Source organism: Pseudonaja textilis, chromosome 1 (genome assembly GCF_049901715.1).
Source record: "Pseudonaja textilis isolate UNSWEBS1 chromosome 1, rPseTex1.2, whole genome shotgun sequence".
NCBI classification, from domain to species: Eukaryota; Metazoa; Chordata; class Lepidosauria; order Squamata; family Elapidae; genus Pseudonaja; species Pseudonaja textilis.
The window spans coordinates 152881433-152908995 of NC_141990.1; the positions used below are offsets into that span (position 1 = coordinate 152881433).

The following is a 27563-nucleotide window of genomic DNA, read 5'->3' on the forward strand; positions in this document are numbered from 1 at the left end:
TAGTTTCCTTCAATTGTCTATCTGTTGTTTATGCTGCCAGAAGGTACTCCAACCAAATGTTTAGAGGCTTGTATTTTATAGGCATATATGGTTGAAAGGATCATATACTGACCAGGAAAGGCGTTGTGAGAAATAGCTTTCTTTCTTGTTTGTCTGATAATCTCATACCACTGAGTGATAACAGTCACCATACTTTTCCTGTAGTATGTTTGCCTGAAATAACACAGTATTTCAAATACTTGCTTTATTTCTCTGCTTCCTAGTCAAGATTGAGCTGAATATTTACCAGATAAACAGAAAGACTACATTCTTCCCTCTTTCTTCGAATCTGCCACAAATTCAAGATTCTTTATTTAATAACCTATGAACACTTCCATATATAAATATGTGGATGATTTTAAGTAACATTTAATCTTTACGTAACTTTTTTTTTGCAAGAATTACTTGGCACCGCTTTTTTTTTTTACTGTGTTCAAAATTTAATACAATTCCATTTTTTTTTGTAATGTTGTACCAATAATTCAAGTTTACAGACTTTTTTTAAAAACATATTACTTATAATAGATAATATCCAGGAAATCCAGTCCCAGATGACATTCTAATGTTGCCTATTTAAAAAAACAACAACCCTTTATGCCCAATAGCAAAGAAAGAAAAAAATGGCACCAAAAAACCAAGGTTTTGGGGAGAGTGGGGGAGAGAACCTAATTACGGTATATGTATTCAGAACCACAAAAAGATTTCCTACTGCCCAGGGTAGGAAAATATACTTCCAAGAGAAAAATGCAAGAAATTTGGATAATTGATAGCAACAGCCAAGCAAATTATTGGCTTTTTAAAGGAGAACATGAAAGTTTTTTTTTCCCTTAACATTTACTGCCTGATTCATCTGTTTATAGCCATTTATCATGGTACTTAAGCTTAAAAGTATTCTAGGATAGTATTTTTTTTTTTAAAAAGTATGCTAGTAGTTTGACTCAATTTCATTCATGTAAGAAACAATGTTACTAAACAGCAAATAAGGATGAAGGCAGAAGAATAAAACATAAATCACTACAATCACATGATAGTCTATTTCTTGAGTCCTTATGACTAATAAAAATATTTGATCCATGATGAGCTTAAGGACAAAAGGTGATAGCATTACAGCAAGAAAGCAAAGGAAAAAAAGTAGTTTATTGGAATTATCCGACTGCTTACTGGGAAGGAAACAATGCAGTAAAAGCAGGCTGGTCTTGCCCTTGTTTTGTATGTCAAGAAGTGGTCCAATTAAGAAGTTAAATATAGCCACGTTATCAAGTATCTAACAAAAAGGAGCAGAACAAAACCTAGCCTTTGAGTCTAAGGATAGTAACGGGGCCTTTCCACTTTGTGTAGCTGAATGACTTCAAAGATTGGTAATAAAGGAATGACAACAACAAAGCAGTAATGGGAAAAGCCTCTGAGTTTATCGAACAGTCACACCAAGTTTCTCAAGCACACGCACTCCCTTCTCTTGATATTCTTGTCTGGTCATCCAAAAGTTGTCTTTGTCCTTCATGATGTCTGCAAGAACTGCACCACCTAGGAATACCATGTGCTTTCGACGAGGTGGATCTTCAATTCGAATCTTAAATTTCTTACAGGAAAAAAAGATACACAATATTATTGATACTCAATACGCACATTCTCCTAACAACACAAATATAATGGACCTAATTATTAAGTCCACTATATATTAAGCCATGTAAATAAATAAATGCTTGAATATTCTTTTATTACTATATAAATTACTTGAGGTGCTTTTTTGAAAAAAAGGGACAACCATGGCCTAAATGACTGAGAATCTCTACAGAAATTACTTTGGAGGCTTTTAAAATCATTGATTCACTCTATTTAGGTGATTTTTAATAAAACTTTCTCTTTAGGGTAAAGGGAACTGTGTAATGTTGTGCAAGCTGACTTCTACTTAGGCAACAGGATTTTCTATTCATTGTTCTATCTGCAACACGAATCTACTCTTGGTGATTCCACCACCCTACATGGACAGATGTGGGGAATTGAAAGGGCAGAAGATATCTGTTCCTTTGATGGTTGTGGTTTCCCCAGTTATGGACCACAACCAGATCTTATCCCAAAGATTTAGTACATTAAGAACATAGATCAAAATATATCCATTTCTATATCTACATCTACACATAAGTTTTGGATACATGCACACACACATACACTTCCCTACACTTCTTTTCAAAAATTATCCTTTAAATAAAATAATCTCTCATGTTATAATTTGTGGGTGCAACAGGTTCCAATTCTCTCAGTAACGGTGAGAAGGCTGGAACTATGCGTGGCTCTAATAAAGAAATGAAAGTAGGTCCTATAAAGCTGAAGTATACTGCCTGGTGGTAAGTAAAATGATAGGTATTTATTAACTGTGTTGATTTTGTAAGCTACAGCAGGAGTCCCTAACTTGTGGACCATGAGGGGTTTGCAATCGGGCCATAGAAACTGCCGGCACGTGCATCCTCACTTGCGCAAGCAGCGGGCAAGTATGTGCACTCCATTTAAGTATGCACAGCACACACCATCCCCTCTCCTTCCCTCCACCAATCCACAAAACTGGAAATGTTGGGGTACTCTGAGCTACAGGATATAGTAACCAAGAGCTTTTTCTAAAAGGAAAGATACTTATGTCCTAAAGGCAACATTGATCCAAAGTCCAAAAGGAAAATATTAGTTAATAAACTGAAATGTTATTTTAAGACATACAATTCCATCCTATGAACCATTAAAAGATTCATGAAAATGAATGTCAAATGATGCTATGAAGAGGAAAGAATAAACCTAGTTCTAATAAAGTGGTTACATTTAAAGATCATATTAAATATTATCATTAGTTCATATACTAGGTCTTCAAAACCTAGTATAATCCAAAGTAGTTAACGGTACATAATTATCTGATGTGGAATTTTAATAATCTCTATTCAAAGCTAACTTATTCAAAACTCACAAACTTAATTCAAGTTGTCCGCTATATTAATGACCGTCTTGCTCCCTCTAGTGACCACCTTGTGTAATAAAGAATTATTTGACGGCTGAGTACTTACTGAAAGTTTTTCCACATCACCTTTCAGAACTCGCTCCAGATAAAGCTGCTTCAGTTCACGTTCTAGGCGAGATGGTAGGCCAGGGTACATTGTGGAACCTCCAGATAATACAATGTGCTTATAAAATTCAGATCTAGAGACAGAATAGATACCTCACAGTATAAACAATCAAGGTACATCAAACAACTCCAGTACATCAAGGAATATACAGTATATTTAATTTATTTGATTTCCATAGCAACATCCCCCCCTCCATATCAGCAAGTTATTCTGAGTGGTATATATCATAAAAACAATTCAAATAAATACGTACAGTTGCCGAGTAAAACTATTGCCATGGACGTTAATATAGTCAAGAACTTGGGGCCCTTAACATTCACGGCATGCTGTACATATACAGTAAATTCTCAATTTAATGGAACCCCAGATTTAACATTATGCGCTTAGGCTGCAGGGTTCCTATAGTTGGCCTCAATTGATGTCTACATTTACTATTCATCTCTGTTGTTTTAACTTGCTAGAGAAACTAATCTGGTTCCAGGATTGGCCTGTATTGTAAGGCTGGGTCTTGTTCTGGCTCCTAGTATGTCACACTTATGGTTGACAGATTTATTTTCACAAGGCTACTGCTCAAATATCAGTGCACTGCCTTTTACTCCTAGACCTCCCCACCACCACCTTGAAGCATTTCTACCTCACTAGTTAAAACAAGCATTGAGTTTCCATAAAAAGAAAGATACACCCACTAATAAGCAGGTAGTTGCTATAATAGCCATATCCACCCCACTTCAATTCAATATCCTCTCTGTAATAGTGATAAACACCACACATATTACCATTTTCTTATAATCCGTGAACATTTTCTTTTTAAAGAATTTCCACATTCAAACAGAGCTACAAATCAGGATATGTCTTTTCTCCCATTAAATGGCTCCTGTGTGATGTGTTTTTAAAAACCCGTGATATAGTGTAAGAATTACCAACTTCCAATTTATACCTGGTATCAATATCAGCAGCTTGGATGGTGTTGAACAGCAGCTCAGCAACACCAACTCCTTCCACATTGATTAAGTGAGGCTGGAACAGGGCCTCAGGTGCCTCAAATCGCTCACCTCCAACTTTAATAATTCTGCCATCTGGGAGCTGTAAAATAGAGAGAGTCTGAAATAGCCCTATTATCATTATTTCTCCTGGACTAAACTAGGTCAAAAGCTTGCTGGGGAAATTTCTCTCTTACTACTGTAGCTGTTGGATCATGCTCCCTTTGCTATAAAGTTGATTTTGCCTATGAATGCCATAACTTTTTTTTAAAGGAAAACATTAAAAAAAAATTCAGATTCAGACAGATTATTCTTGATTAGAGACAGCATACTTCCAAATAGCAGGTGCAGGGGAATAATGGTGGCACATAGTACATTTCTAATCCTTTCTTAAACATATCTCATGGATGGTTCATTGAGAAATTTGAAAAACAAAATGCTAGATTAAGATGGGTCTTGGTCTGACACAGCAGGACTGTTTCTTACATTCTTATAAAATACAATAAATCCACTCCACAAAATCTTGCAACATAACAAAGGAACTGGAAGATACAACCTCAGAATCACTCTCAATATAATATTTGAGAAATATTGGAGTGCAGGGGAAATACTAGGAGACAGGAGAAGAGCTGCTCTTGTTCCCATCTCTAAAAAAAGGCAGAAAAAAGTAGGCCCAGGAAACTACAGACCAGTCAGTTTGTCTGGTCTCAATATCAGAGGAAATCTTAGAAAAGATAATCAAGTGGTGAGTTTGCAAGCTGTTAGGAAGAATTATTAGAAGCCCAGCAAGGGCTTGTTAAAGAAAGTTGTAACAAGTAAGTCATATTGCTGTCCTTGACAAAACAATTAGTAGATTGAGGGAATGTTGTGCATATACCATTCTTAGTTTTCAGCAAAGCATTTCACAAAATTGACTAGAGCCTCCTTCTTGTTAAAATGGTGCAACCAGATAGACTTGCAGCCAATTTCAACAAATGTATTAAGTATGTGGGCCTTGGTGGTATTGTATCAACATGATGAGACACATTTTTATGGCTCAATCCCAACCAGACTGGCTTTTTTATGGTTTTAAAAATAAGATGTTTCCTAAAGAATTGTGCTGGGTTGTTTGATAAACCATATTGGTTAGCTGCTACTGTGTATTTATTAATGATTGGTACAGTGAAAAAGATACATTAGATTTCTGGCACACTGTATATTGCTGGTTGTATTAATTGCTTTAAACTAACAAATTGAGTCGCCTGTCTGTCCATCCTGTGGTGTACCTGAAAATACTGTCCTGAGCCCAGTGCTATCTAATATTTTCATAAATGACTTACAGGAGAGGAGAAAAATTTGCAGATGACTCAAGGGGTGGGGATGAAATTGCTAACACTATAGAAAACAGACTCAAGGTTTAAAAAGATCTTAATAGATTGAACAAGAAAAGCAGGTGTGGGTACAAGATAAGTAGCTTAGCAATAATACTTGAAAGAAGGATGGCCATTCTGACACACCACAAATTAAGCATTAACCAGCAATGTGCTGCATAATGTTGAAACCATAAGAAGTGGTTGTTCTGAATATTTTGTCAAGTTCTGACCATCAAATACACAAAGACACCAAAGAACTGAAAAGGGGCAGAGAGAAACGTATAAGATGATAAGGGGTCTGGAAGTTAAATTTCATGGTCAACATTTAAAAAGACAAGAAGATAAAGCAAAGGAGTCACAATAGCAAATGGATATTTGAAGGGCTGTCACAAAGAAGAGCGAGTGGATTTATTCTCCATAACGCTAAGGGTATTATTTATTGTGTTTCTAACTAAGATAGGGATGCTGAGCATCTAAGAATGTAAGTGTAGAGTGGGTGGAAGCTTTAGGGAGGTCTAAGTTTGACATAAGGAAGAATTTCCTGACTATGAGAATTATTAAGCATCAGGACATCCTGCCTTCTACAGTTTGGGTGCTCCATTGCTGTAGGTTGGGGATGAGATGATGATTCTTGCCCTGGACATAGGATTGGTCTAGATGACTTGCAATTCCTTTTCAATTCTATAATTCAACTAAACAACTATTGTTATTAAATTATTAAAGATACTAGTTACTAGTAATGATGAACAATTACTGCTTTAGGTAGGTATTTGCTTACCTAAAGCAATAATTACCTTTCATTGCTAGCAACTACCTATAATTTTTCAATACATTTTAAAAAAAATAAAACTCATAAAATGTAATTGAGCGTGGTCATAGTTGTCAAACCATAATGTAGCCAATCTAATTAATGTTGAAGTATATCTAATTAATGTTAATGTATAATCTTTTGTATCATTTTGTTATTGTGCTTGCTCCTAACATACCATTAATGTCTGAACTGTTTTAACAGGGGCCTCAGATGTCTTAAAGTACCATCCATGTAATCCCTTGCCATATCAACTAGGGTTTATTAGAGGTGAAAAATAACAGGCCGTCTACTTTTGCATTATAAGGGAAAACTGCAAATGCTGAGTTACTCACCGTGTAGGATTCAACTAACACAGTAGTTTCCAAGGCCAATTTCTGCTCCTGTTCAATATTGTAACCCACATAGCAGAGCTTTTCTTTAATCATGCGAACAGTCTCAAAATCAGCAGAATGATTGAAGGCATACCCTCGTAGTAAAAGTAGCTAGTATTGAAGTAAAACAGTTAATGGTGGACCTGAATGAAGTAAAGCTTTCAGATTTGAGACATTTTATCTTTTATTGCAAAGGTGATAAGTTTTTATCATTTATAGCAAAAGTGACAAAGATATATTGCATGTTGATTGATAGCTGCTGCTCACATTTTATTTTGAACTCAAAACTATTATTTGAGTTCTCCATCAGACTTTAACAGAAAACATGCAAGCTGATCTGCCAATACTTCAATGTACAGAATATACTCCTGTTCTTGAAGAATGTTCCTAGACTCTTTCTTGCACATAATGTGCATTTATCACCACATATTTGCTTGACCCAGTTTTAAAACCCAAAGATTGGGACCTCACATGTATCTCTATGAATGCTTCTCTCCAGATAACTAACAAACAAATGCCTCCTGCAACAAAAACTGGACCCTCAAGACAATGCAAGGAGACCCTGCTCTAAAAATCTGTATCCAAGGCACAGCATTTACTGATAATAAAAGCACTGTTCTTTGAACAGCTTATCATGGTTAAAACCTCTTAAGAGTGGAACTTTTGGACATAATCTTTCATTTATTTTTTTATTAGGCAAAGGTTCCCCTTGCGCATACATGCTAATTGTTTCTGGCCCTAGCAGTAATTTCTTCATTACTGCTACACTATTTTGTAAGTCAATTTTTTCATTTTCGTAATTGCCTTAGTATTGTTGTAAATCACGTTAGAGTTGCAAGAGTAGCTTGGAATCCAGCAAGCTTTAGACAAGTAAACATGTTCTGGTATTCTGAATAAATGGTCAGTGCTTGTTCCTTCCTTAGGAATAATGTTACACTCTTGCTAAAAAATATTCCTTTGAGTGATTTTCTGGTCTTCCCCATTGTAAGCTTCTGATATTTCAAAACTGTAAAACTGGTAATATTTTTTTCCAAATTTAACAACTCCAACTTACTTTGATGAGATATCTTGTAATATCTCTACCCGCAATATCTAGTCTCCTGGTGAGATGAGGAAGAGAAAAGCCTTCATAGACTGGACAGATGTGAGTAACACCATCTCCAGAATCCACAACAACACCAGTTAGCAAACCTGAAGAAAAATAGCAACAACAACAAAAACCCTCATAAGGCCATTTCAATTTGATTTCAAACTTGATTCTGGAACCCAAACTGCCTTGGTCTTCCACACTGATTACTTAGGTTTAAAGTGACTCTAGTAATTTTCTTAGAATTATTAGTGGTATTTTAGCCGTAAAGGTATATTAGTTACAACATTCTGCTAGGGGGAAAATCATCTGTAATAAAGGAAGACTTTGTTTCAGTGGTTCCACTTCTACTATCACAATCAATTCTAAAAAGAGGTACTGTTCAGATATGTTTTTCATATAGAACACTATAATGTGCAGTTATTGTTTTTCCTAAAAAATATTTGGGATATTATTTTATCTTTCACGCTTCAACATTAACATTCGCAAGATGCCAATACTACATTAATTGGACTAAGCTATAGTTCTTGTTAGATTCAGGTGAAGTGATGAAAGTGATGAATTAATAAATCAGTAATAAAATGGATACAAGGCAGTAAAATCAAATTCAGTCCAGACAAGAAAAATATTCAGTTTAGAGCTGACTAAACTAGAAAGGAAGGTTTTTTTAAAAAAACAAAACAAAACTAGATTTTTATTTGGTTACACTTGTAAGCATGTAATACCATATTGTTCTGAATTTACTGCCTTATTGTTCTGATGTGTTTTCTCACTCTGCTGCACTTTGTTCCTTTTCTGGAACAAAGCACAATGCTAAAAAAAAAATCAGATACTTTTTATTCACACACATCTATCTATCTATCTATCTATCTATCTATCTATCTATCTGCTTACTATTTTACAAAGTATATCTTAAAACAGACCAACAAACATCCATGATAACCAAATACTCATAAAAGCAAAATAAAAGCAGAAACAATAAAAATAGCAACTAAAATAATAATGAAGTAATTAAAAAAACACAGATGAATTTATACAAGAATGTATTTGGATTTACACTTTAATTTTAAGCTTTAAATGTTATTAGATCAAGCAAAATAATGTCCTTAGACAAAAATATTACCAGAAAGACTGTCTGGTTTAAGGAATTTTTATAATTTGGATTTGGTTCAAATATATTTCTTTATGGTACATTTAATTCAAAGTAAAACTTATTCTTACCTTGTGCATACAGAGTAAGAACTGCTTGAATGGCTACGTAAACCCCAGAAAACTGGTATGTTTCAAACATCACCTGAAAAGATAAAAATTGCCTTTTTGTTTGCAAAACTGAAAATTACATAGCTATGAAATATGGAAGATCATTACAAGTATTTCCTGAACAATATGGAATATAAATTGCTGTATAAACTCTCTTTTCCTAAAAGCAACATAAGAAAAAACATAATGCTTGTGTCTGAGAAGCACAATATGAATAAATACCTAGTTTCACAGGAAGTGAGTTTAATTTATTACTCAAACAGAAAAGTGAATACTTCCTTAGTTTATGCCATTCTCTTCCTCTTTTACTTTTTAGTATGCCAAAAACTACTATTGAATATATAATCTAAACATTTATTTGTCCCACATAATCCTATTACAATGTTGTTTGTTTTACTGTCCATTACCAATGGACCATTACCATTACCAATATTTAAAAGACAATATAAAAACACATCAGATATAAAACAGCAATATAAATTAACAACATAATAAAATTATACAAAAAAATACTCAAGCAATAATAGCATAAGGGAAGCACCTAATAGTTTTTACAAATCATGGCTATCGTTAAAAAATTAGCAACCTTGTTGGCTATTTAGTCACAATTGAGCCCAAAATTTCTGTTGCTAAGGAAGACAGTTCTTTTGCCCTATTTTACAACTTTTCTTGTCAGTTATTAAGTGAATCATTACAATTGTTAAGTTAGTACACGGTAAAGTGAATCTGACTTTCCCATTGACTTTGTCAGAAGGTCACAAAAGGACCCCAGAACCCTGCAACTATCATAAATACTTGCCAGTTGCCAAGTGTCCAAATTTTGAGCATGTGACCACAGGGATGCTGCAATTGTCATAAGTGTGAAAACCGGTCATAAGTCATTCATTTCAATGCTGTTGTAACTTTGAATGGTCAGTAAACAAATGGCTGTAAGTCAAGGACTACCTGTAGGTGAAATTTGATCACCTAGGAGTGTGTTGGCGAACCTTTTCGGCACAAAGTGCTGAAGCAGGAGCGCGTGCACATGGGGTAGCGCCGAAAACTGGAAGGGCCTGCTGCTCTTCCGGTTTCTGGCGCTCCCACACGCACAAATGCGTGCGCCGGAACCCAGAAGAGCAATGGGCGATGGCTGGAGTGCCCGAGAGATGGCTCTGTGTGCCACTTCCGGCATGCATGCCATAAGTTTGCCATCATGGCCCTAAGAAAAAACCAAGGAGGAGCTATTAAGATTTTTAGCAATTGTTATGATGAATTTAGTCCTCTGTTTATTGTCTAGAAAGAAGTCCAGCAATATGCATGAAACAGATTCAACTTCTGTATCAGGACATACACAAGTGCATTTTTCACAGAGTGTATTAATACAGTTGGTCCTTATGGGTAATTCAATGTTTTGGGGCAATATGAAGAATCTCTTATGTGAAGTGCGAGAAATGTTATAAAATATCAGGGAATGGAACAGGGGAGGAGGTTGCAAAGTCATAATGGAGATAGGAGATTGTATCAGTTTCAAGATACAGGATTCTCTGCTGAAAGGCAACCATGGTTTTATTAAGATCAAGACCATCACAAAAAAATTGGGGCAGAGAGGGGAAGAAGCCACAATAAGCCAGACCAAGATTCATTTGTCTTCTTAAGGAAGATTGAAACCTATCTAGTAAGATGAGGCAGATCAAAGCTATGACCCAATGAATTTACTTCAACCAGGATCTGATTGACAGGCACCCAGCCAGGCTCCTATGGATATATACCCTAATTCTAGCCAGATAAAGGAGTTCAGAGTAGAATAAGGGTCTTTTAAACTGTGGTTTGGACAGCTTCTAACCTAGAAACATACTGTATATACATAACTGTGTGTCATACAGGATATGTCCGGAAGTATAGCTTTGATTAATTTAATGGCTGCTTGTAGTATACTTGTTTTCGTAGTGAGATGCATATTTAATAGGTTCAATGGATATTGGTGAAGAAGGGGGTTTATAAAGGGGTTTATGACTCTGGACAGCTTACAAAGTTAAAACAATAAAAATAACCAAACAATAACTCCATTGAAAACAGGAAAAGACAATTCAAAAGCATATAAAACACATCATAAATATTCACAGAATTCACAGCTAAGATATTCACTCCTAGTGGAACCAATGTGTGGGCTCCATCACACTCTGAAAACTTAGTACTATAAAAAGGCTTGATTTAAATCAACTTGATTTAAATCATAATTTTTAAAGACCAACTGACATCTCTGTCTCACAGTAGCTCCTCCTCTGACCGGCTGTTGACCCACCAACAGTCCCAATATTGCAGAATATACAGCCTCATGCTATATAATTAAACTCCATTTCATGCTGAATAAACTAAATCATTAATGTATGTTAAATAGAAAACTTTCTTTAGATAGATTTTTTACTCCAAAAGCATTTTATTAAAATAAATTTGATAAAAATAAAAAAAATCTGATTTAAATAAAAAAAAATCCCTTTTTAAATTTTAAAAAAAATCATCAATTTTTAATCCACCCCGCATGCAGCATTCAACCTGTACACTCAACCTTGAAATCTGTTCCTGACCATTAACCAGGAGTGGGATTCTCCCAGTTTGGGCAAACCCCTTGTTCCGACAATCAGCTGGCTCCAAACTGGTTCGCTCCAACGAGCATGTGAGCCCCGCCTGCTCCTGCTCTTTCCTGTGCTTTATGTCTTTTTGTTAGAGCACAGCTGATTCATGCAGCAGAGCGGTTTGCCGTGCCTCAGCTGTTTTCTTCAGCTGCAGTTGAAGGTAAGTATTAGCTTTTTAAAACGCAAAGCATGCACGCGAAGTACGCATTTGGCATGCATGCAGAGCATGCGCTCACTGAACTGGTTGTTATATCGGTTGAATCGTACCCCTGCCATTAACTAACTCTGGAAAGGGTACAAGTTAACAATTGCAGAAGAAAGAAGTTAAAAACTCATTTTGTTCTGCTAATGAAATTGTTTTATCAGGATAATAATTTTATTTGTTCTGGTTATAAAGATCTTTCAGAAGTTCTCCTCTCTTCAACTTTAACTAAGGATTAAGTTGCATTAACAGAGGGATACAATCAAGATCAAGTGAGGTACTAATACCACTCTATAAAGCCTTAGTAAGATCATATCTAGAATACTGCATCCAATTTTGGTCACCACATTATAAAAAAGATGTTGAATCAGCCTCATGCTATATAACTAATCTCTACATTCTAGAAAGAATGTAGAGAAGAGCAACCAAGATGATAAGGGGACTGGAGACTAAAACATATGATGAAAGATTGCAGGAACTGGGCCTGGCTAGTCAAGTGAAGGAAAGGACCAGGGGATACATGATATCAGTGTTCCAATATTTGAGGGGCTGCCACAGAGAGGAGGGGGTCAAGCTATTTTCCAAAGTACCTGAAGGCCGGACAAGGAATAACGGATAAAAACTAAACAAGGAGAGATTCAACCTGGAAATAAGGAGAAATTTTCAGGCAGTGAGAGCGATCAACCAATGGAACAGCTTGCCTTTAAAAGTTTTGAGAACTCCATCACTGGAAGCTTTCAAGAAGAGACTGGCTTTCATCTGTCAGAAATGGTGTGGCATAGTCACATGACATATCACAACTTCTTTCCCCTTTGCTAAACTATGGGTGTGGCCAGCTTGTGATGCATCAGGCTCGCGGGCCATGAGTTTGACAGCCCTGGTCCTCTGCTTGGTCAGGGAGTTGGAGAAGATGACCTACAAGGTCCCTTTCAACTCTGTTAATCGGTTAAAATTACTAAAATCCATTTCCCTCTGAGCTTCAAATTCAGGAACTATTATTAATGTGTAATTCTTTCTATTCTATTTCTGACTATTTTCTGAAACTCTGTAAAATGAGTAATTAAAGTCAAATTGTACTGTTTTCCAACACACTCCTTAGTCTTCAACCAATGCATGGAAACCAGAATCAATAGAGATAACAAAAATTACTGCAAATTTAATATGTTTAATTTACTACCCATAATATATTACCATATGCCATTTAATTGTGAAACCAAAATATATTGTTCTTAAAACACAGTATTGAGATGTGATCCTGAAGAGATAGACAGACAGACAGACACACACTCAACGTAAGTAAAAATGTGTCATTGCCATAAGCTAAACCCTCCAACAAGTAATTTTTCTACATTCACTGCATTAACAAAAATGATTACATTTCACCTGTGTAATAGAAATTTAGCGCTGAGAGGACATTTCATTTGTTGATAGGATCTTCTCCTCTAAGCAAGAATTATAAGATCTCAGGCCAAATTCTCAACTGAGCCAGAACATTCAACTTCCAGTTTTTGAGTAGAACATCAGATCACAAAGTATTGTTCTACTTGGAAGTAAGCCTATTAAATTTGATGTGCTTTTCTTTCAAGTTCTTTTTTTTTTTTACAAGGAAGTTTATTATGTGATTTCTAGGTCAACCTTTACTCAGTCCTTACCCCTTTCTCAATTTGTTTACCATACAAAGTAGTATTATAAGCACTCAGGATTTCAAAGCTCTAATTCTGTGAATTGGATTATGTCTCTGATTATTAGAATGTCCACTTACATGTTTTAACAGTATTATTAAAAATATTTGCAAGTATGTAAGATGATTTTATTTTAGAAAAAAGTACAGGTGGTCCTTGAATTACTAATGTAATGGAGCCTGCCAACTACATTCGTAACCCAAGGATTCATAGGAGTAAATGGCGTAACTTGACCGCGATAACTCTGTCCTTTTGCCCACGCTAATCAAATGTGTGGGTTGTTAAGTACATGAGGTATTTCAGGGTGGGAAAGGCCATTGGGGGCTTACCTGCATCAGAACACCCAAGGTCTCCCCTGACCCACGGATACCTCAAGCAGTTGCTTCCCCCTCCCTCATCCTGCCATGCCACTTACCTTTCAAGTATCTAGCAAGCTGCCTCCTCTCCAGAGTCTCTGTTTCTTTGCCTGCCCCCGGCCAGAGCAAAAGGAGAGCAGGACCAGCATGTCCTGCTCGCTTCTCTTACTCACCGAGGCTGCCTGCCACTTCTGGAGACAGCAAACTTCATCTGTGTGCAAATGGGGCACTTGGAAATGGAATGATTTGCTTCGTTTCCAAGCACCCCACAGGTGCTCAAGTAATTTTCACCCAGAGACCTGATGGAGACTGGAAATTTCTGAGGGCCCTGGTAACGTGTGACTTCAGGCACCCATCCACTTTTGCAGAGAATGGGCGCCTGAAGTCCCACAAGATCAGGGCATCCAGAAGCTTCCAGTCTTCAGGGAGAAAGTGTTTACACGCCAATGACAGGCTTGAAGCAGAGCAAGTTCACTGCCCCAAAGCCTCACTTCGGCATGCAAATGCTTTTTCGCGCCGAGCCTGGAAGCCTTTGGAGGAGACTCACCAAGGCTGCCCACCGCTCCACAAGTGGCAGGCAGCTTCGGTGAGTGAGAAAAACCGAGCAGGGCACGTTCATCCTGCTCTCCCTCTACTCTTGCCAGGTGCAGGCAAAGATACAGAGACGATGGAGGGCAAAACAGCTTGCTAGATCTTCAAAAGGTAAGTCTCCACGGGGGGCGGGGGGGGGAGGAGAGGGAATAGGCAGGATGAATGTTGCAGTGATTCTGTGGTCATTCACAAGGGTGAACGACTTTGTAGGTACTCCAACATTTGTAACTTCGGGACTGGGTCGTAAGTACTGGGGGGGGTGCTATGTCATAACTTTGAACGGTTGCTAAATGAACTGTCATAACTCGGGGATTACCTGTATGCATAACTTCACTGAAAAAGCATTCTACGGAACTTTACTTCTACAGTACTGCTTTTTAAATATTTTCTGAATATAGATCTAATCTGATCTTGGATAAAAAGTCAACTTGGCTCTTCTTCGTGAAACTAAATAAAAGTTATCCTGAAGAATCAGTAAGGTCAGAAAAGCTGCTTTCTATTAAGAAAAACTAATTCTAAATTGGATAGCAAGACTTTTTTTTTTTTTAAAGGGCACCTACCTCCACAATCTTTTCTCTGTTCTTCGTTGGATTCATAGGAGGCTCTGTCAGAAGAATTTTACAGTTTTTTGTATCAATGTTGAGTTTTTCTGGTCCAAACGTGTAGTCCCAAAGATGTTTCATATCATCCCAGTTTCGGACAATGCCATTCTCCATGGGGTAATTAACTTCCAGCATTGATCTCAGTTCACTTGCTTCATCCCCAACCATAAGATCCTACAAGTTGCAAATGGATACTAATTATTTTCTATAAACTTTTATTGAATATATATATTTTTAAAAGAATCCCCTCCAAAGAAATGGCTTTTCTAGTTATCCTTTATAACATTTGAGGGGGAGAAATTGATTTATATACTCAACTGAAGAACATAAAAAGGCATTAATAAAGGGGGAAAATGCAACTAACATTCTTTAAATAGTTATGTCCATATACATTTCATGGATTTGATTCATGTTCATGCAGGTAAGTTTATGTCACCTGAGACTGATTTTAAATATTGTTAACATTATATACCATACCAACTACCATTGAAGCCTCAGGTATATTAGGGTTCTAGATTTTGTTACCTTCAGCGTTACTTTATCATAAAAATATACATAAGTTCTTGAAATTCTACACAAGAGAATAGGTGAACCTAGCAGAAAAATTTTTCCATGCATGTTTCATGTTTCTATGCACATTACTAAATGGGAATAACGAGTGCTGCATAAGCATAGAGAACAAGTAGCAAAAGCAAATAAGGGGCTGCAAATTTCACACTGATTAGAAAAAAATGGATGTTTTATATTAGTCTACAGCAACAAATTGGTATCTGAGAGCCATTTATTCCAAACCTGGGTTACTGTTCTCCTGCACAAAAATATGAACTTCACTCCTAAGTTTAAATACTATCAAATGATTCAGGAGTCCTATCAAATTACACAATAGTTTCTTCTATAAAATAATGATGAAGCCCCAATATTATTTTTTGTCCCATTCCATCATTATCCTAATTAATATATTAGTTTATTAAAAATAAATATATTTCATAAGGAACCATTAAATTTGACTTCAGGCTTTGAAGTTAATATTCCACATAAATGGAAGCAGATGTTAAATATCTTCTAACAAAAAATGAAGAATTAACATTCAGTGACTAAACAGCACAATGCCTGAATCATTGGGGTATCCTAAAGACTGACAATATACAGAATTGTCAATTAGCTTTTAGCAATGTCATTTTCTTAGGGTTGTAATGCCAAATTAATTTTTAATTGAACTGCAACAGTTTATTTACTGTAAAAATGTGAATACAGCCCTTTCTAATTTAAGGCAGTTCACCCTATAATAGATCAAAATTTTTAGATGTAATTAAACAGCCTGTCAAAATCATTCATTAATCCAAGCAAAATTGTTTGTTTCAGAAATATTCCAGATTGGACTGAAAAATTTCATCATCACTACACTAGTTTCATAACACTGCTTTAAAATATTAATGTTTAACCATATACAACACTCATTCACTTAACCCAAGCTTTTAGTGCATGCTTCAGACATGAATTGCTTAAAACTGAATCTCAGAAGCATGAACAAACGTTACTGAATTGTACATTCAGTTTAAAAAGGTATAAATAAGAATCACCTATGTGGGAATGTAACAATACAGAACATACTTAGGGTAGGTTCACACATATAAACCAAGTGCTTTTCCCATCCTGTTGTAAGAATTTTTGAAAATAGGACTTTGTAGAAAAGTATATGATGACTTCTTTTGTTTTTATACAGATGCATGTTTCCGTAATTATTTTAGCTATACTTTAAGGAACAACTATTAATTGTCATTGCACTAATAAATTCATTTATGAATAAATATACCTATTTCACTAATGTGAAACTCAGATATGATCTAGGCATGAAGATTACAATAGAAGACTTTACAGAGAAAAAAAGGCCAGTTTCTATGTGTGAACTATCCTATTTGTTCTAATGATCCCATAGAATAGGTCTTGCCCATACATTAAGTAATGTGTGGGTATTTGCTGTATGTTTCATTTCTGTTGAGTTCAATAAGTGATTTCTAGCATAGGTACTAAACACATACAGACCTGTAGATGCCTTGCATCTGCAGTTAATTACAAATATCTACAAGAATTTGATGTACTAGCTACCAAATCAAAATGATGAAGAAAGGCTGAAATAGGAATGTATTCAAAACATAAAAGTAGACAGGACAAAGGAAAAAAAAAAAAGCACACAGAGAGAGAGAAAGAGAGTGAGAGAGAGAGAGAGAAAGGCTACAAGTCCCATGAAGCAAAAGAGTGGATGATAGTACAGGGGCGCCTCACTTACCATCTTTTTGTTATTCTACTTCAACAGGTCAAGAAAGATGAAGAAAAGGCAGAAGCAAGAGAATCAGAAGAGGCCCTGGTGAAACCTTTATCCAAATTATTTCAAGTATACATAACAGAAACAAAGCAGAAAAACAGATGCAGAGATAGGTGGAAATGCTTTGAATATAACATACTTCAAGGTAAGTGACAGAAAGGCTACTGTTAAAAAAACCCAAACTAAACAAAACACCAAAAAAAAGTTATTTCCATGCATACAGTGGCAAATGGTTTTACCAAAAACGCTCTACAGATATCCCCATATATCAGCAAATTTGCTAAGAATGAACTTCTCCCATGCTAATCTCAACGAAAACATCTTAACCAAGTATAAATCTATTCAGGAACTCACAATAAATTCAGCATATTCATTATCTTGCTCACTGTAGACGTGAACATATTTTGATAGACAAGCAAATAAGAAACCAGCATTTTCAGTTGCTCTGTATTCCCTCAGTTTAAGAATCCTGCCTCCTATCACTGAGGGAAACTGTATATTTTGAATCTTGATATCAATATGACTATTGAAACCAATATAGTTTGATTTCTATATTTTAGCATATTTCAATAAAACAACCACCACCATGTCTGCCAATAAGAAGAAATAAAGCTCTACTTTAGTAAAATTGGTTTATTTTAATTTAGAATACACCAGTTTTACTAAACAGCTTGGCAAATATTTAGAATACGAAAAATATTTTGAGATATCTTATCTGGAATACTTTCAATGGCCTTGGCAATTTCCCTGTAAGTTTTCTATTTTAATGTTTTTTTTTTAATATATTGCAAAAACTCAATATTCAAAATATATGACAAGAATATCACCATACTTCCAGGCTTCATGAATAAAATGTCACATTGCTCTAAAATATATCATACTTTGACTTAGTTTGACAAAAAGTGTGTCCCAATTTGCATTTATATTAGCAATAACAACAATAGTTTTCTACATTTGCTAACATACTCATAGGCCAATATTTGCATATTAGCACCTATCTTCCTATTCATGTAATTTTATTTAATTTCTCAAATTCCTTCTAGCCTCCAAGAAACAACAAAGTTTAAAAAGCCACTGCAACAAATTATGTAAAAACATATGCTTTAATCTTTTTTACTTGAACATTTCTTGCATATTTCATATACTACACATATATCTGACTTGGGAAAAACTACTTTCAACAAAGAAAATGAATAATGTATGATATAAGGTAAGTCTAGACTATCTATTCTTTAGAATATATTTAAACAGACCTAACATTTAGTTGAGAATTACTGGTAGTCCTTGACTTATATCACAATTAAGCCCAAAATTACTGTTTCTAAGCAAGGCAGATGTTTTGCCCCATTTACAATCTTTCTTGCCATAGTCATTAAGTGAATCACTTAAGTTAGTAACACTGTTGTTAAATTAATCCAGTTCCCCTCATTGATCTTGCTTGTCAGACGGTCACAAAAGGTGATGACATGATCTTGGGACAGTGCAACTATCATAAATACATGCCAGGTGCCAAGCAGCCAACTTTTGATTATGTGACCATGGGAATGCTGCAATGATTGTGTGAAAAATGGGCACTTCTTTCAGTGCCACTGTAACTTCAAACAGTCTCTAAATGAATGGCCACAAGTCAAAGACTACACGTACATACAATGGTTCAAAATAATATCCTTAATTATATTAACTTGTGCACAGGATTTAGGGCATTATAAACTTCTCTCTTTATAGGGTCTTTGGGCTCAAAACCAATTATTACCAAAGAAATCATACAATTTGTCCAGGACTGATTCTGTAAAATGCCAGTATTTAACCAAATCCTAAAATATAGAAGTCAAAGGCAAACAGTATTGGTTTGCTTTTCCCCATTGCTTCTTCAATTTTTCAGCAGAATCATAATTTAATCATTCTGACTCAGTTGCTCTTGAAAATCATTTAAGACTTCCTCATATAAATTTATAAAACTGTTAGTTTGATGTTACATTCCGAAGGACATTCTATTGACAATGTAAGGGAGATGCCTAATGGATCTGACGTTTTATTAACATACAAACTCTTCAGCATTACAAATGCTATAAAATTTTCTGGGCAGCTTTCAGGTCCCAACATTTCATTAAAGTGAGATAAATGAGATTTTAATCTTCGCACTCTTTAACAACCTCTTAAACATGCATTTTTAATCATTATCTATCTTAACACCTCCAGTGTTAAGAGCAAATTTATCAAGTCTAGTGATATAGTTATTTAATCCAAAACAATAAAAACTCCATGACGTAAGAAAAACCAGGTGCTGCTACACAATTTCTTTGTTGACAATCTTCCGCTCAACTGTTTTCAATACCTAACTTTGGAAAAGGCTAATAAGAAACCTACACCTGGCAGTCCTAATCTAATCTGCCGTGCTCTGAGAAACCACCAGACATAATTGTTAGAAAGTGGGAAGACTTGTTTAAAAAATACTAATTAACTGCTATTTTAGTTTGTAAGGTAGTCAAAACATCAAACATCCTTCCCTGTGTCTATTGGTTTTTTTAATTTCCAAGCCCACTTTGCCTATCTGGGGATGAACAGAAATGAGAACTGTACATTACGCTATTTCTAAGAGGCTATAAAGTAGCCAAAATAGGAGAAAGAACACACATTTAGACTCCAAAATAGCATACCAGATAGGAAGCTCTTAAATAGCAAGAGAATGGGACAAATTACTTATTACAAAAAAAAAAGCAACACTATGTTTTCTTTTTTTTAATTCTATCAAAAGCAAAGGATTGCAATGGCTATGCTATTAGGATATAAACTGGCTAGAAGCCCTCCTAATTAATTAAATAGCAACTTTTGAGGTACCATCCCCAATGGCAAAGGTTTTAGTATTATGCTGTTTTAGAATGCAAGAGAAATTCCAGATTTGACTCGGTTTATATACTCAAATTGCTAGGGGACATGAAAGAAGCCTCCCCAAATCAGGTGTCCCCCGAGCAAATGTTGTTACCAGCAAATCCTTTTCATCTAGAAGCCCATTAACTTAGTAGGTATTTCTGACACAAATAAGAGAGATTCAAATTGCCTGTTGCCAAAGCTTAACTACCTCCATGTGCTAGCTGAAAGGCAGGCTTTAAACCAAGCCCTGCAGATTCAATGTGCTTCAATATGTTTCACCATAGCCTCTTTTTAAACCGATAGTTATTTCCCCTTCCCTGAAGTTGTACTTGCTTAGAGTCCACTCACCACACCTCAACAGTCTCAGTTTTGCAATCTGAGTATAGCACTTTCACTATGCCTCCTGAGATTTCAAGATGCTCCCCTCACATCTTGATAGTAAGATAAAACCATTTTTTAAATGTTATTTTAGGGATTTATTATGGGGAGAACACATCCTATTCAAATGAAGCAGCCATCGGGAAGCTCTGCGGGAGAAGGAATATTTTACCTACCACAAAATAAATGAATTCTGCGTGGTAGAGGCTCCAAACATGGAACAAAGATAACATACAAACGTTTCTCCTGGTGTTGTAGAGAAGCAAAAACAATTTTTTAGCCCAGAACAAAATCACAACTTTAATAATATGGAGACAGGTACAGAGCACACAAGTCAAGAGAAGTTTGGAGAAGGAAAAAACAAAAAATCTGTTTTGCATTGCTTCAATCTACAATATAATTCAACTAATTTCTTGTTCCTATGGAATAGTCTATTTGTCAAGCTAACAATCAGAAGGTGTGATATTCTCTTATCGACTTGTCTCTCACAGAACAAAGTGGAAGAGGCTACAGAACCTAAACTGTATTTATTTATTTGGGCTTATCGGCCATTTCAGTTATGATCAACTCTAATTCTCTTAAAAGAGGAATATGAAGTTTTTGCTTTTGCCATATTCTTTAGTTTTTGAAGCAGAAATACATTCCATGTATTTAATCCATCAGGTAACAGACTGGAATGGAGTTCAGAGTATACCTTATAAAGAAAAGTGAGGGAGCTAATATTGGTAAAACATCTCATGACATACATAAACAAACAATACCAAAGGGTTTCTTTTTTATTTCACTCAAGAAAAATAACAAGTGGTTAGAGGAAACACCCAGCGGGACAAAAAAGCCACATCCTATATTTTTTTCTATCAATATGCTAATGCTTTTTGCAAACTTATAACATTCCCTAGTTACTTGATTATCACATGTCTCAGAAGCAATTATTCCAAGGAAGGGAGAAATACCACAAATTACCATGCAAGGAATCAAGTTTCTTAAGTATTACCTTGATTTCAATGTTCCCCACTTTAGCAGTTGAACGAATGATCGGTCTTCCAACCAATGCAGGGAAGATATGTTCTGGAAAATTGGATCCTGCATATCCACATTTCACAAACTATAAAGGAAAAAAACCCTTCATGTTAGCTTTCGGATATGTCATTCTATAATTTTATCAAACACTTTAAAGATCATTGGATGTATCATTTAATAACTTTTGAAACTCTTTTGCACCCATATTCTTTTTTATGACAGGAAATAGCTGAAATTATGAAAACACACATATACACTCTATAGGGTACACATGATTAAATATACCCAAGCCATTATCTGAACTATAACTAAATTTCTCTAGATTTTAAATTTATGCCAACACTTCTCTCTCTCTCTCTCTTCCTTCCTTCCTTCCTTCATTCTCTCTCTCTTCATTCATTCATTCATAGCAAGATCAGGAAGTTTTTATTATTCTAGTCACTGGCTAGTGACCACTGTTAAACAGCAAAGCTTTCCAATATTTAGAAATGGGGTGGGGCATCATATTCTTGGTATGCAAACACAAGTAAAAATCTGCAACTTTGGCTATCATTAAAATGTTTAGATATACAAAGAGGCTTAAAGGCAGGCATCCTTAATTTGCAAAATTTACACAGCTTAACACATCAGATATTTTATGCCATTAACACTCCTGGCATAAAAAAATATGTTGAAAGTTTGAAAGCCAAGTTTGATTTGCAGCACTACAAACATTGGTAGAGGCCCATTGACCAAGGTTCCCAAATTCATTATCTGCTGATGCATAATAAGCACCATAAAGGCATATATTTCATAGAAAAGTATGAGGGCTGGAAGGGATCACTTAGTCCAACCTACTGTGCAGTGTAAGAATCTACAACTGCAGCAACCCAAGACACAGCCATCTAGCCTTTGTTTAAACACTTCCAGAGAGAACCCACCATCTTCCAAAGTCTTCCTGATAGCCAACTAAAATCTACTTCCTTGTAATGTAAAGCCATCATTTCAAACCCTGTCTCCTTGTTCTGAAAAACTCTTAAACAATTCTGGCTGCCTTCTACACAAAACCCTTCAGATATTGGAAGACAGTTAATATGTTTCCTTGTAAGTTTCTTTTTTGTAACCTAACCATAACTAATACTGCCACCCCCTTCTCAAGTTACTTGTACATTTTTCTTCTTGGGACACTGAAGTTTTTCAGTATCTTTTCTAACTTGTGGTGCCAGAATTGGATACAATAGTCTACAGGTGATCTGACCAATGGAGAACAGAAACAAACAATGACTTGATCTTCACACTACACTCTCACCTCCTTTACCAACTAAGTTTCATTCCCTAAATCGGAAGCAAAAGGCCACGAAGTGAAAATAGGCCACTTAGTGATCATAAGCAAACCACAGAACTAAGAGAAAGACTTTGCAAAGTTCACTAGTTACTACTGTCTCATTTAGATGAAGTTCTTTCCTGCAGCAACATCATCATTACTTTCACCTGGGTGTGTGTTGCTGGGAGATGTAAAAATTTGGTTAAGAGCACCAGTGGTTGGAAAGTGATTTTTTTTTTTAAAAAAAATTATCATTGAATTTGCAAATTCATGAGAAATGGCTCTAGACTTCTGCTAATGCAATGTAGGAAACTTCCTTCCTTTCTTCCCTCCCTCATTCCTGCGTCATCCTAGTCCTGACTTGTGCCACAAGATGCCAAATCTATATGTACTACTCCCTAGTGTACTTTCCTCCACAATGTACACTTATGCCTTTGGCTTTTCCTACTCAAATGTAGCACTTTGTATTGGCCCAACTGAAAATTTATGTTCAACAAGGCAGAGATAAACTTGGTGAAAAAAAATGCAAGAATCCTTAGTAGGTAACTATAAAAGAGATGCTAAATTACATCTCAGCCTTTGGAAAGATGTCAGCTGAAAAAAAGATTTAAACTAACACTACTTTAATCCTATGTGGCAAGTAGGGGGCAGAGATAAATTCCGGCAGCTTTTCAAAATTCATGATTTCAGGGTTCACACTGATATTACACAGTTGGTCAATGAAATCTGCAAGCAAACAAACAAGCTCAGAGAGTACCATATACATTTCAAGATTCTTATTTTTATTTAACATTGCCTACAAAAATAAGAGTTCTAATCATCCTTGTGATATTTCTTAACCCAGTAATCTGAAGGGGCTGAGAGTAAGAGAATAAGTAAATAAAATAAAGCTCATTTAGTTGGTTTCTGCCCCTTGCTCCATCTTAACAGGTCCCAAATTTTGATACAAGTAGTGCTCAACTTATAATCACTTGTATAGTGACCATTCAAAAAACTGAAAAAAGTTGACTTATGCCTATTTTCATACTTCTGACCATTGCGGCCACTTCATGGTCATGTATTCAAAATTCAGAGGCTTGGCAAATGAATTTTTGCCATATTTATGAGTGCTGCAGTGTCCCAGGATCAACCGAGAAGCCAGATTCACTTAACCATGTTACTATCTTAACTGCAGTGATTCACGTAACAATTGTGGCAAGAAAGGTTGTAAAATGAGGCAAAGTTCACTTAACTGTCCTGCTTAGCAACATAAATTTTGGGCTCAATTCTGGTTGTAAGTTGAGGGCTATCTATATTGTTCTCCTAGATGCCTGCTATCCTTCTCAAAGTTTCTCTCATCTGCAATTGTATTTTTCCCCTTTTATCCAATTGATTTATAATGAAAAATTGAACAGCGTGGATCCTAAATGGGAGTCCTTCAGTATGCCACTGAACACATCACATAAGGCCATTAGTACCTATTTGGGGAGAAATGTATTCAATTGGTTCTGTATTCATTTTATGGAAAATGCAATAGATGTTCCACCTGATCAAGATCTGAACAGGAAGAAACCAAACTAAGATGGAGTAGTTGTTAATTCAGAAGTTACCGACTCCAGGACTATAGCATCTCAGTTTACACAAGACTTGACCCTTGATTGGGGTTCTGTTTCTTCAGATACAGCAGGTTACCAATTTGAAGGTCCTCCTGGACTCACATCTCCTGTTAAGAGGAGCAGGCAAAGGCCGTGTTCTTTATGCAGCTTTGGCTGGTATATCAGTTGTGACCTTACCTGAAATAGAAACTACTGAAGACAGTCACCCACACCCTTGTCATATATTAGGTCTGGGAATTACTAATCAGAGCATCTTTTTAAGAGATATTGTTCCTATGCTGGCCTTTACCCAAATGATTACAGCATTCAACCACTGATCAGACACAATTAAACTGTAAAATAGTGGGGAACAGAACTAGGTAGAGCACACTGATGCAAAGTGACACAAGAATAAACTGTTGTTTAAGTAAAGGGTGAAACCTAAATAGAATGAAATAATAAATTCTTTACAAATATTTTATTTTAGAAAAATCTATATTTACGCTGTCTTCTATACCTTTTGATATTGATAACATTGCATTTTATTACAAATAAAATGCATATGCCTTTTTTATAATCCCACAACACTTGCATATAAATGACTATTGTCTGAATATAACTGTTTTAATTAAAAATGAAGAACACAGATAAAATTTTGAAGTGGAAGCTTTCCGTAATTTTTCTTTTCACAATGTGGGAAAAACTTCTAAGTGGTTGCTAAGGTTCACTATCAACTTGATGTCACATAATAAATCCAAATTAATACATTCCCATAAAAACATTTTCAATTTGCATTGCAAAATATTCTATTTCTTAAAGATCTTCTAAACAGTAAAATATGCATAATGACTAAATTAAGACAATATAAACAGGGCTGTCACACTGGCAGCCTGCAAGCAGGCCATGCCCACCCCAGCTCTGCAAATGGGGAAAACATCTTGAAATGTCACGTGACAGCAACGTGACGCCACAAGTTTGACACCATGATATACAATATGGTTAGAAAACATTAAATTTTTACCTGCAAACAATTATTCTGTTTGTGCAATATTAGCCAAGTTTGATGGATGCAAACTTTAAAAATATTCAAAATCAGAAATATTAAATATTAATTTCAATCTATTAAGTTTGATTATTTTTTCAATTGGCACCTGTTTGGACCTATCAAATTAATTTATTAAACAAAATACATCTACCATGTTTCTGATATAATAAGGCCAGGTCTTATTGTTTTTTGAGCCCCGAAAAAATGGCTAGGCCGTCGGGGGTGACTTAATTCCCCTCCCCCTTGCATCTTTGGGTGGGCAGGCAGCAACGGCTTGGATGTTGACCTCAGCGTTGGTGGGGCACTTCGTATCGGGGTCAACGCAGGCAGCATCATATCCGGGTGTGCAACAAAATTACTTCCGAATGGCAAGCCCCCCCCACCATTCCCTCCCATTTTGCATATTTTAATATAGGCCTTAAATTTGTGAGGAGGGGCTTAATTTCATTTCATGCCTATAAAACATGCTGGGACTTCCTATTAGGGGAGGCCGTACTGTTGGAGAAACAGGGTAGCTTGTATAAACATTCATATCACTGTTGAATAATCCTATTTCTCTTATATGCAAAGCAAAGCAAAACAAACTATTCATACATTGTCTCAGTGAAATTAGAATCATCCCAAACATATCACAATAAGTGTATATGATATAAAAACAATGAAAACTGTTTTTTATAGACTATGCTGATTTTTTTTTAGAATGAACAAAACCTTTACATTTCCAACCTAACAAGAGAGGGTTTCAGAAAAGGCAAAGGCACAAATCCAAAATACAATGTAACCAACAGAGAATCAACATGTGCTGCAAGAAGAATTAAAAAACCAATCCTGGTTCAACAAAAGTTGTGATTATCAATACAAAAGTTTATATTCTGGACATGCGACAAAACTGTGCGTACTAGAAAAACTAGTGACTCTGCTTGGCAAGGTTGAAGGAAAGTAGATAGGGAAGAAAGAAAATGAACTCATCCTCCGAAGTGAAGATGACTTCAATGTGCTACTTCTTTATTTAGTGTATTTGGATGTGTGTTTAAAATCCTTTTATGTTTTTTTTTCAGCATACTTTTAAAAGGGACCCTTGGTTTTTGACAAGTTCAGTTTCAAATTTTAAAAAAGGCTTGAAAATCCGCACTCAATGAAAACGTAGCTTGAGTAACAGACTACAAACATTTGAAGGTGGGGGGGGGGAGCTGTCATGCCACACACTTTTTTCGTCTTTTCCTCCTCCCCAAAAGCTAAATCCTAGCGATGCGGGGCTCTCTGTTGCGGCTTCCGGTGCATGCAAACCAGCCCATTTGAAGGAAGAAGAAAGATCAAACCATACCACACACACACACACACACACACACACACACACAGGAAATTGTTCTGCTCGGGGTTGTGAGGAGGAGCAGGAAGGAAAGGCGCCACGGCGAGGTTATAGGCAGAGCTAAACTGGCTGAAAGGGAGAAATGTGTCTTCAGTTCATATAACCGGGGTTGCAGAGGCTGACGGCAAAAATAACAGAAAAGCGGGGGAGAGAGAACTAATCCTTCTGACCGGCCTTCACGTCCCTGGGCCGGTTAGAGGGAACAAGACAAACCCGAAGGCGCCCCCGCATCTTTTGGGAGGCAGGGCGCTGGGAAAGGAAGCAGGTTTTCCTGCCAGCGCCCTAAAAGAGCTGCTGCTGCTGCAGCTTCCTTGAGAAGGAGGAAGGCGAGGCGCAGCCCTACTTCTCTCCGCCCAGGAGGAGAGACCTGTTTGCCGTTGGTGGTGGTGGTGGTGCTGCTGCCGCCAGGCCCACGAAGGGTCTTCCCCATTCACCCACCCACCTTCTACCGAAACCGGCCATCCCCGGAAAGGCTTTCCTCACCCCGGTGCCGTTGTCGCAGACGACTACTTTCCTGCCGAGCGCGTCCATTTTCCTTCCTCCGCCGACCGAGAGAATGACTGAAGTGAATGACAGCGGATGATGTCCCGTGCCCGCCCGCAGCTCCACCAGGCCTTCGCTCGTTCTC

General features: G+C 36.3%; 1 protein-coding gene across 1 annotated transcript; it reads right to left on the reverse strand.

Annotated features, from left to right (window-relative positions):
• Positions 1-617: 617 nt before the first annotated feature.
• Positions 618-27563, reverse strand: ACTR2 (actin related protein 2). Its single transcript, XM_026712818.2, has 9 exons — positions 27419-27563; positions 21619-21729; positions 15011-15226; positions 8969-9041; positions 7715-7851; positions 6622-6771; positions 4084-4229; positions 3087-3219; positions 618-1618 (listed from the first exon to the last, which is right to left on the reverse strand). Exons 1-9 carry the CDS (start codon positions 27464-27466, stop codon positions 1448-1450), a joined length of 1185 nt encoding a protein of 394 aa, XP_026568603.1. The 5' UTR covers positions 27467-27563; the 3' UTR covers positions 618-1447.